General features: G+C 46.6%; 1 protein-coding gene across 8 annotated transcripts in view; it reads left to right on the plus strand.

The window, feature by feature from the left end:
• mcf2a (MCF.2 cell line derived transforming sequence a) overlaps window positions 1-12,069 on the plus strand; it is a 257,660-nt gene that overhangs the window by 181,762 nt on the left and 63,829 nt on the right. For all 8 annotated transcript variants that reach the window (XR_015080094.1, XM_086002156.1, XM_086002147.1 and 5 more), the window contains one exon: window positions 1,388-1,476. Coding sequence is in view for 7 of the 8 variants with exons in the window: in XM_086002156.1 (XP_085858282.1) it covers window positions 1,388-1,476 (89 nt within the window). In the remaining variant the exon portion in view is untranslated. The remainder of the gene's footprint in view (window positions 1-1,387; window positions 1,477-12,069) is intronic.

The raw sequence follows: 12,069 nt of genomic DNA on the forward strand, positions 1-12,069 counted from the left end.
ATCACGGAAGACCTCTCCTGGTCCCTCAACACCTCCTCTCTGGTGAAGAAGGCCCAGCAGCGCCTATATTTCTTGAGGAGGCTGAAGGGATGTAATCTGTCACCCCCGATCCTCTCTAACTTCTACCGCTGCACTATAGAGAGCATCCTGACAAACTGTATCACGGTATGGTACGGCGGCTGTAGCTCCCATGACCGGAAAGCCCTGCAGCGGGTAGTCAAAACTGCCCAACGCATTACCGGCACCCGGCTACCGACCATAGAACATATATATCAGAAACGCTGCCTACGGAGGGCACAGACCATCATCAAAGACCCTACCCACCCCAGCCACAGTCTGTTCGCCCTCCTACCATCTGGAAGACGCTACAGATGCATTCGCACCCGTACGACCAGATTTAGGAACAGCTTCTTTCCCAGGGCTGTCATCCTACTGAACTCCACAAATAAACACTAAAGCCTGCACATCTGCCGATGCACTTTATTCACTTTATTATGGTCATATTTATGCTAATATATATTGAAATGTTTAAGTGTCCTAATCCAAATTGTACACTCTCGGGAGCCGCAAGCCTACATTTCGTTGTACTGCACTTGTGCACTAACAATGACAATAAAAGTTGATTTGATTTGATTTTGATTGATTTGATTAATGTAGTAAAACGTCCCAAGGTGCTTTACAGGAGTGATTATCAAACAGAATTTGACACTGAGCCACATAAGGAGAAATTAGGGCAGGTGACCAAAAGCTTGGTGAAAGAGGTCGGTTTTAAGGAGCGTCTTAAAGGAGGAGAGAGAGGTAGAGAGGCGGAGAGGTTTAGGGAGGGAATTCCAGAGCTTAGGGACTTGGCAGCTGAAGGCACGGCCACCGATAGTTGAGTGATTAAAATCAGGGATGCTCAAGAGGCCAGAATTGGAGGAGCGCAGAGATCCCGGAGGGATTGTGGAGCTGGAGGAGATTACAGAGACAGTTCATTGTTTCAACTTAAAGGGAACTAGTACCAAATACTAATTACTACTGCAAAACATTATTGCCTCTTTAACCCACAATGCTCTTTTTTTTCACTGCCATTAAACTCATCAGCCTTGAAATTGCCGTTGGTTACATTAGACAGTGAATCCTTGAAGCTCCTCAATGACATGAGGAGGTGGGGAGGTTTGAGGGAGGAGGTGGTAAGGGGGATGGGGAGGTGGTGAGGGGGGTGGGGATGTGCGGTAGGGGTGGGGGAGGAGATGGAGAAGGGGTGAGGGTGTGAGGGGGTGTGGATGTGTGGTGGGGGAGGGGTGTAGAGGGAGGGGTGGGGGAGTGTGGTAGGGGTGGTAGAGGAGGTAAGTCGTGAGCTGGAGTTTACACAGCAGCTTTTTAAATGCGTCTGTTTATTTTCAAGGTGTGGATTCTAGTTCCAGTTTGAAGTTCCCATTTGACATACCCCTGTACGGAAAGAGAAGTTCCAGAAAAACGCAGAGCACACGGAAGGTAATTTGTGAAGCAGCAACATCAATCTTAATTATCTTAAGCTTTGGGAGTGTCTGACATCACACTTTATACACAGCACCAAGAAATCACCACACAACAATCCTATAAAAAGTACTGAGAAAGGGGAAGACACCCAATCATTTCCTGTTAGGACTGGGAAGGTGCTGTGATAATGAGAGGCATGAAGCGGTCGCCAATCTAGAGAAACTTCCGACAAGTAGCTTCTAATTGACCTCACACTGGTGCGCTACGGAGACAAGTCTCTGAGCAAGGACCCAAAGGGGCGGGGCCGTTGACGACGAAACACTGCAAGCGTGCCCCAGACCCCAGAGTGACCCGAGCAATGCCATGGGAGATCAGCTAGAACGATCCCAGATAAATCCGTACTCTGGTTGAATTTCTAGTCTTTATTGGTGTATTTAGTCCTCACTATGCCATTCTCTCTGGCAGCGCCAACCAATCTGTCGCAGTTGACGGTGCCTGGATCCCAATGTTTCCATTTATTCCTCATTACACCATTGCACAGATGACGGGAGTATTTTCTAAAATTCAACAACGTAGAAAATTAAACTGTCCTGAGGCGCTTCACAGGAGCGTTGTGTAAATTGAACACCTAACTAAGACGATATTAGGAGGGGGAAGGTGGGGTTTTAAGGACGGCCTTAAAGGAGGAGAGGAAGGCGGAGAGGAGGAGGGGTTTCAAATCAAATCAAATCAAATCAACTTTTATTGTCATTGTTAGTGCACAAGTGCAGTACAACGAAATGTAGGCTTGCGGCTCCCGAGAGTGTACATTTAGATTAAGACATTTAAACATTCAACATACATTTGGCTTGTAATACATTAACATAAACATAACCATAATAAAGTGCATTGGCAGATGTGCAGGCTTTAGAGTTTATTTGTGGAGTTCAGTAGGATGACAGCCCTGGGAAAGAAGCTGTTCCTAAATCTGGTCATTCGGGTGCGAATGCATCTGTAGCGTCTCCCAGATGGCAGGAGGGCGAACAGACTGTGGCTGGGGTGGGTAGGGTCTTTGATGATGGTCCGTGACCTCCGTAAACAGCGGTTCTGGTATATGTGCTCTATGGTCGGTAGCCGGGTGCCGGTAATGCGTTGGGCAGTTTTGACTACCCGCTGCAGGGCTTTCCGGTCATAGGAGCTACAGCTGCCATACCATACTGTGATACAGTTTGTCAGGATGCTCTCTATTGTGCAGCGGTAAAAGTTAGAGAGGATCAGGGGTGACAGGTTACATCCCTTCAGCCTCCTTAGGAAATATAGGCGCTGCTGGGCCTTCTTCACCAGAGAGGAGGTATTGAGGGACCAGGAGAGGTCTTCCGTGATGTGGACTCCGAGGAACTGTTGGTAATGTTTATAAAAACTACATTGAAGTCACCGCCCTTCTGAAATATACCGACTGCAAGCAACGAAGCACTAAAAGAAGAAGACAGACTTGCATTTCTATAGCGCTTTTCACCATCTCAGGATGTCCCAAAGCGCTTTACAGCCAATGAAGTACTTCTGAAGTGTGGCCACTGTTGTAATGTAGGAATCGTGGCAGCCAAAAATGCGCACAGCAAGCTCCCACAAACAGCAATTTGATCATGACCAGATAATCTGTTTTAGTGATGTGGCTGAGGGATAAATATAAGTGCACACACGGTGCTATTGAGACATGCTAACCGTAGCCACTGGGCCACTGAAAGGATGGCTACACTCTACTTCAACCTTACACAGAAATCTATGGGTGACCTTTAACCTGTAGTGGCAGGGAGCCCGAACCTTGGTTGGAGCAGCCCCTCGAAGGAGTTAGAATGTGGGAGGACATAGAAACATAGAAGATAGGAGCAGGAGTAGGCCATTCGGCCCCTCGAGCCTGCTCCGCCATTCAATGAGATCATGGCTGATCATCCAAATTCAGTACCCTGTCCCTGCTTTCTCCCCATACCCCATTGATCCCTTTAGCCTTAAGAAATATATCCAACTCCTTCTTGAATATATTTAATGAATTGGCCTCTACTGCCTTCTGTGGTAGAGAATTCCACAGGTTCACCACTCTCTGGGTGAAGAAATTTCTCCTCATTTCTGTCTTAAATGGCTTACCCCTTATCCTTAGACTGTGACCCCTGGTTCTGGACTCCCCGACCATCGGGAACATCCTTCCTGCATCGAGTCTCCCAATCTATTGCCATTCAAATAATAATCTGCCTTCCTGTTTTTGCCACCAAAGTGGATAACCTCACATTTATCCACATTATATTGCATCTGCCATGCTTCTGCCCAATCACCCAAGCTGTCCAAATCATCCTGAAGTTTCTCGGCATCCTCCTCACAGCACACACGCCCAGCTAGCTTTGTGTCGTCTGCAAACTTGGAGATATTACATCTAGTTCCCTTGTCTAGATCATTAATATATATTGTGAATAGCTGGGGTCCAAGGACCGATCCCTGCGGTACCCCACTAGTCACTGCCTGCCCCTTGGAAAAAGGCCCGTTTATTCCAACTCTTTGCTATCTGTCCGCCAACCAGTTCTCTATCCAAGTCAACACCTTGCCCCCAATCCCATCTGCCTTAACTTTACACGCTAATCTCTTATGCAGGACCTTATCGAAAGCCTTCTGAAAGTCCAAATACACCACATCCACTGGTTCTCCCTTATCTATTTTACCAGTTACATCCTCAAAAAAATGCCAGTAGATTAGTCAAGCATGATTTACCTTTTGTAAATCCATGTTGACTTTGTTCCAAGTGCTCTGCTATTACATCTTTTATAATGGACTCTAGCATTTTCCCCACTACCGATGTCAGGCTTACCGGTCTGTAATTCCCCGTTTTCTCTCTACCACCTTTTTTGAATCACCACCACCGCCTGGAAGGAAGCAATGACCGCCAACAGGCACATCCTCTTGTTTGGTGTGGGAATGGGATTGCTAGTAACCATGTAGACCCCACATCCCAACCTCCTGGGGGGTGGACAGTGCGGCAGTGAGGAGCCAGTAGGTAGTCTGAAAGAAACAATATGGTGGGACTTTGTTAAGAAGAAAGAACTTGCATTTATATCGCGCCTTTCAAAGCACAAGTGAAGAAAAAGTCAGAACACAAGCCATGCTCCCACAGTCAATGAAGTACTTTTTTGAACCATAGTCACTGTTGTAATGTAGGAAAGGCGGCAGCCAATTTGCACACAGCAAGCTCCCACAAACAGCAATATGATAATGACCAGATCATCTGTTTCTCTTTAGTGATGTTGGTTGAGGGATAAATATTGGCCCAGGACACCGGGGAGAACTCCCCTGCTCTTCTTCAAAATAGTGGCCATGGGATCTTTTACATCCACCCGAGAGCGCAGACAGGGCCTCGGTTTAATGTCTCATCTGAAAGACGGCACCTCCGACAGTGCAGCACTCCCTCAGTACTGCACTGGGGGCGTCGGCCATAGTTTTAGTGCTCATAAGAACATATGAACATAAGAAATAGGAGCAGGAATAGGCCACTCGGCCCCTCGAGCCTGCTCCGCCATTCAATAAGATCATGGCTGACCTTGGACTCAAAGCCACTTCCCCGCCCGCTCCCCATAACCCTTCACTCCCTTATCTTGCAAAAATCTGTCTATCTCCACCTTAAATGTATTTAATGACCCAGCCTCCACAGCTCTCTGGGGCAGAGAATTCCACAGATTTACGACCCTCTGAGAGAAGAAATTCCTCCTCATCTCAGTTCTAAAAGGGCGACCCTTTATTCTGAGACTGTGCCCCCGAGTTCTAGATTTCCCCACGAGGGGAAACATCCTCTCTGCATCTACATTGTTGAGCCCCCTCAGTATCTTATATGTTTCAATAAGATCACCTCTCATTCTTCTAAATTCCAATTAGTATAGGCCCAGCCTGCTCAACCTTTCTTCATAAGTCAACCCCCTCATCTCTGGAATTAACCCAGTGAATTGTCTCTGAACTGCCTCCAATGCAAGTATATCCTTCCTTAAATAAGGAGATCAAAACTGTACACAGTACTCAAGGTGTGGTCTCACCAATACCCTGCACAGTTGTAGCAGGACTTCCCTGCTTTTATACTCCAACCCCCTTGAAATAAAGGCCAACATTCCATTTGCCTTTTTGATTACTTGCTGTACCTGCATGCTAACCTTTTGTGTTTCATGCACAAGGACCCCCAGGTCCCTCTGAACTGTAGCATTTTGTAATCTCTCTCCATTTAAATAATAGTTTGCTTTTTTATTTTTCCTGCCAAAGTGGATAACCTCGCACTTTCCCACATTATACTCCATCTGCCAAATGTTTGCCCACTCACCTAGCCTGTCTATATCCCTTTGCAGATTATTTGAGTCCTCTGCACAACTTGCCTTCCCACCCATCTTTGTATCATCTGCAAACTTGGCTACATTACACTCGATCCCTTCATCCAAGTCATTAATGTAGATTGTAAATAGTTGGGGCCCCAGCACCGATCCCTGTGGCACCCCACTAGTTACCGTTTGCCAACCAGAAAATGACCCATTTATCCCGACTCTCTGCTTTCTGTTAGTTAGCCGATTCTCTATCCATGCTAATATATTACCCCCAACTCTGTGAGCTCTTATGCAGTAACCTTTTATATGGCACCTTATCGAATGCCTTCTGGAAATCCAAATACACCACATCCACTGGCTCACCCTTGTCCACCCTGCTTGTTACATCCTCAAAGAACTCCAGCAAATTTGTTAAACATGATTTCCCTTTCATAAAACCATGCTGACTCTGTTTGACTGCATTATGTTTTTTCTAAATGCCCTGCTATTGCTTCCTTAATGAAGGACTCCAACATTTTCCCAACGACAGATGTTAGGCTAACTGGTCTATAGTTTCCTGCTTTCTGTCTCCCTCCTTTCTTAAATAGGTGCATTACATTTGCGGTTTTCCAATCCACTAGGACCTCTCCAGAGTCCAGGGAATTTTGGCAGATTGCAACCAATGCATCCACTATCTCTGCAGCCACTTCTTTTAAGACCCCAGGATGCAGGCCATCTGGTCCAGGGGACTTGTCGTCTTTTAGTCCCATTATTTTACCGAGTACTATTTCCTTAGTGATAGTGATTGTCTTTAGTTCCCCACTCAAGTCTCTGGAGCGGGACTTGAACCCACGACCTTCTGACCCTGCGGCGAGAGTGCGTCCCATTGAGACACGGTCGATGCATCGTTTCAGCAGGGATCTTATCTCATTGAAAGCAGCATTTGTTTCACTGCCTGAATGTGCGATAGCGACACTCTTTTGCTACAGTCTTAGTGAATAACTCGTTTCAACAAACAACATTAAACAAAAAAACGAGAAATCCCTTCAAGAAAATCATAGAGGCCGGGGAGCAATGGTTAACTATTTAATCTCTAACAAAGGATACCGAAGTGTAAGCTGCCATCATTTTTGAAAAGGGAAATGATATTATGTGGATGGCAGTAATTGATATCAAACTCGATCACAAGCTACCCATATGCATTTCAGTGGTGTTTTATGTTTCGCAGGAGCTCGATTGGACTCTGGCCCAAGCACAGGGGAGCGAATCCCAGTCTCAATAATGATTCGCTCTTACTGGCCTTCAGTGGCTGACATTTGAACAGGAGCAAGGATTTGGATGAGGGAACCAAATGTAGTATTTCCAAGTTTGCTGATGACACGAAACTAGGTGGGATTGTGAGTTGTGAGCAGGATGCAAAGAGGCTTCAAGGCGATTTAGACAAGTTGAGTGAGTGGGCAAATACATGGCAGATGCAGTATAACGTGGATAAATGTTGAAGTTATCCACTTCGGTAGGAAAAACAGAAAGGGAGAGTATTATTTAAATGGTGATAGATTGGGAAATGTTGATGTACAAAGGGACCTGGGTGTCCTTGTACACCAATCACTGAAAGCAAACATGCAGGTGCAGCAAGCAGTTAGGAAGGCAAATGGTATGTTGGCCTTCATTGCAAGAGGATTTGAGTACAGGAGCAAGGATGTCTTACTACAGTTATACATGGCCTTGGTGAGACTGCACCTGGAGTGCTGTGTGCAGTTTTGGTCTCCTTACCTAAGAAAGGATAAACTTGCCATAGAGGGAGTGCAGCAAATGTTCACCAGACTGATTCCTGGGATGGCAGGACTGTCGTATGAGGAGAGATTGGGTCGACTAGGCCTGTATTCACTAGAGTTTACAAGAATGAGAGGGGATCTCATTGAAACGTATAAAATTCTGACAAGGCTAGACAGACTGGATGCAGGGAGGATGTTTCCCCTGGCTGGGGGGTCTAGAACGAGGGGTCACAGTCTCAGGATACAGGGTAGGACATTTAGGACTGAGATGAGGAGAAATTTCTTCACTCAGAGGGTGGTGAACCTGTGGAATTCTCTACCACAGCAGGCTGTGGAGGCCAAGTCACTGAATATATTTAAGAAGGAGATAGATAGGTTTATAGACACAAAAGGCATCAAGGGGTATGGGGAGAGAGCGGGAATATGGTATTGAGATAGTGGATCAGCCATGATCATATTGAATGGCGAAGCAGGCTCGAAGGGCCGAATGGCCTACTCCTGCTTCTGTTTTTCAATGTTTCTATGAACGTCCTGAAATTGCCCTTTGGCCCATCGTGAATTGGCATTAATGGTCGGCATGGTAAAAATCCAGGGACAAGTTCAATCCAGGCCTCCCAGTTGGTGACATGAGGCAGCTGAGAAATACAGAGGTGGCATGGAGGAGTGGAATAGTAAACTGCACTAAAGACAGACAGACTTGCATTTCTACAGCACCTTTGATGACCTCAGGACGTCCCAAAGTGCTTTACAGCCAATGAAGTACTTTTTTGAACTGTAGTCACTGTTGTAATGTGGGAAACACGGCAGCCAATTTGCGCACAGCAAGCTCCCACAAACAGCAATGTGATAATGACCAGATAATCTGATTTTTTTTTCACGATGAGGGTTGAGGGATAAATTTTAGCCCAGGCCCCCGGGGAGAACTCTCCCCTGCTCTTCTTTGAATAGTGACCGTGGGAGCTTTTAAGTGTCTTAAGGCGCATGGGAACACCACCACCTCCAAGTTCCCCTCCAAGTCACACACCATCCTGACTTGGAAATATATCGGCCGTTCCTTCATCGTCGCTGGGTCAAAATCCTGGAACTCCCTCCCTAACAGCACTGTGGGAGCACCTTCACCACACGGACTGCAGCGGTTCAAGAAGGCGACTCACCACCACCTTCTCAAGGGCAACTAGGGATGGGCAATAAATGCTGGCCTTGCCAGCGACACCCACATCCCATAAACAAATTTTAAAAATGTTTTTTAAAAGAATTAAATATGAAACAAACTGTTACAAAAGATTGCAAGGCTATAACAAATCTAAATAGGTTTTACTGATTGAATTCAACAGTTGTAGATCTCCCTCACAGACTGCAGAGTAAGAATTTACAACAAAGGGTGGAGTGGGGAGACACGTCGGGCTCCCTGGTCAATAGAGACCGCCGATACTCTAGGATGGCCCTGGAGTCTCTGGCAATTGAGGATTGATCTCCAGGACAGGGCCGCCAGCAACACCCAGGGCACAAATCATCGGGGCAATAAACTAAATTATGTTTTTTAAATTTTATTTGATCATTTTCATTTGTTAATTATAAAAATATTGGAGATGGGGGTTGGGGGGGAACTGTTTCACTAGCAGTCAAGATTAATCCAGTTGTCCATTCCCTTTTGAATTGGCCGCGGGGAGGCGGGGCAGCTGGAGGATGGACCAATGGTGGGAACGGGAGCGTGTGGGGGGCGGGAGCGTGTGGGGGGCGGGGCGGGGGCAGTTCGAGGCGGGAGGTCATGTGATGAAACCTCCAGGGATGCACCCAACAAGAGTTGGCCATCTCCTGCCGGTCAGTTCAGTGGGCCCTCGTTCACCCTGCCCTGAATTGGTCTGAGGGCAGGGTAGGGATGCAGCAGGGGTGGGAGCAGGGTTTGCGTCCTCATTGCCCTTCCCTGCTGATGAAAAGTCATGGGAAACTGAAATAAGACGTAAAAGTACTGGGAGCAAAATGGTCGTCTAATTTCACAATGAGGCCCTTGAGGGCCAATTCTTGGACTCCGATCGCCCAGAGCAAAGCTTTACCGTTCAAAGTTGGCGGTTGGAAAACCGGGCTCGGTACGTGTCAGAATCCCTGATGCGTGATGTCGCCGGTGTAGTGTCCGTGTGTTGATCGAGACACTGAAGACAGGAGTTGGTTCATAGGTGTTTACTAAGCAAAGTCTGGGGGGGCGGTTCTAACGGATATACACAATATACAGGCTTATATAGCCCGAGTGGTCATTACCGGCATTACAGCACACCTGGGGTTCTTAAAGGCACATACACTACAATTCCTCCCCTTTTAGCTAACCAGTACATCATATTTTAAGTAATTATTAATTACATGTTATAAGAAAAATAATATACACATTGCTGTAGTTAATTAATTATAAGTCAGTCTCTCAGGAGGTTTCCTGACTCGGTCCGGATAACGCCTCGGTGGTGTAGTAGTTTCTGGTGGTGTAGTAGGTTCTTTTGGCAAGGCTGATTCGGCTTGCATGCCAGTGTCGGGTTCATCGGGTTCCAGTATCACCGGATCGGAGGTAGATATGGGTATCTCTACTTCATCGTTAGATGTATAGAGTTGTGGTGTAGGTTGTCCCTTTTCGGATGACTCTATGATTTGGTCAGCATGGCGCCTTATTATGCTTTCTCCGATGTCCACGGTATACATCAGTGGTCCTAGTCGTGTGCAGATAGTTCCAGGCTGCCATTTCTCGGTACGGTAGTCCCGGGCCAAAACTTGTTGACCTATCTGGAAGGTTCTAGTTGGCCTTTCATTCATGCCTTGAAACTGCCGGCTCTCCACGTCCCTTCTGATGTTGGGCTTGACCAAATCCAGCCGGCATCTTAGGTTTCTATTGAAGAACATCATGGCGGGAGTTTGGTTGGTAACCATATGTGTTGCATTCCTGTATGCGAATAAGAAGTTATCCACCTTGTGCTGAAGTTTTATGTCTTCATTACCCATGGCCTTTATGGCCTTCTTGAAGGTCTGGACAAACCTTTCAGCCAATCTATTGGTGGCGGGATGGTATGGGGCGGACGTGTAGTGCTTAACCCCATTGTTTTTTAAGAACTTCCTGAATTCTTCAGACACAAATTGCGGTCCATTATCACAACAGATCTGTTCCGGCAGCCCATTTCTGGCAAATATGGTCCTTAATACTGTGATGGTTTTTTCCGTGGTGGTGGAGGACATCTTTATTACCTCCGGCCACTTGGAGTGTGCATCAACCGCGATTAAGAACATTGAGTCCATAAATGGACCAGCAAAGTCGATGTGTACCCTTTGCCAGGGAGATGAGGGCCACTCCCATGGATGTAGAGGGGCTTGTGGTGGAGCGTTTTGGACCTTCTGGCATCCTAGGCAGCTCTTGGTCATTTCTTCGATGTCTCCATCGATACCTGGCCACCATACAAACGCCCTGGCTAGGTTCTTCATTTTCACTCCACCCAGATGCCCCTCGTGAAGCTCCTTTAGCACTTTATCCTGGAGTTTGGGTGGAATCACCACTCTGGATCCACACATCAAGGTTCCTCGGCACACTGACAGCTGTTCTCGTCTTTGCGAGAATGCTGGCAACAGTGATTCGCCATGTGCTGGCCATCCCTTCACTGTTAAATCGTAGACCCGTGAGAGAGTCGGGTCATTTCTCGTCTCTCTTTCAATGGCAGAATTTGTTACTGGTAGGCATTCCACTATGGTAGAGTGGAACATCTCCACTGGGTCTACTGTAGGTGCCTCTTCTACCGTTGGCAACGGTAGGCGCGATAACCGTCAGCATTCCCATGCTGTTTTGATCCTTTGTATTCTATGTTGTATTGGTGTGCCCCTAGAAAAGGGACCACCTCTGTAGCCTTTGCGCTGTCATAATGGGAACACCCTTTTTAGGGTTGAATATGGAGATGAGGGGTTGATGGTCAGTCAACAAGGTAAATTTTTGTCCGTGTAGGTAATGGTTGAATTTCTTCACTCCCCATACCAGGCTGAGTGCTTCCCTGTCGATTTGGGCATAGTTACGCCCAGCTGAGTTTAATGAGCGTGACGCTAAAGCTATCGGCCGTTCTGAGCCATCAGGGAATTTATGCGATAATACTGCACCTATGCCGTAAGGGGATGCATCGCATGCCAGTCTGATTGGCAGTGATGGGTTGTAATGAGCCAAAACTTCTTCGGATGTGATTAAGTCTTTGCATTTATGGAAGGCACGTTTACAGTCTTCGTTCCATTTCCAAATCACTCCTGTTTGTAGCAGTTCATTAAGAGGGTGTAGAAGAGTTGATAAGTTCGGTAAAAATTTATGATAGTAATTTATTAATCCCAGGAACGACCTTAATTGTGAAACATTTTCAGGTGCTGGAGCTTTTATGATCACTTCAATTTTTTCAGGTGACTTATGCAACCCTTCCTTATTAATTATGTGGCCACAATATGATATTTGATTTTGGAAAAATTCGCACTTGGGGCGATTTGCTCGTAGGCCCCGTTCTCTCAGCCTAGTGAGCACCTGCTCCAAA

This window comes from Somniosus microcephalus, chromosome 1 (assembly GCF_052327205.1).
Source record: "Somniosus microcephalus isolate GS21.2 chromosome 1, FLI_Smic_1.0, whole genome shotgun sequence".
NCBI lineage: Eukaryota > Metazoa > Chordata > Chondrichthyes > Squaliformes > Somniosidae > Somniosus > Somniosus microcephalus.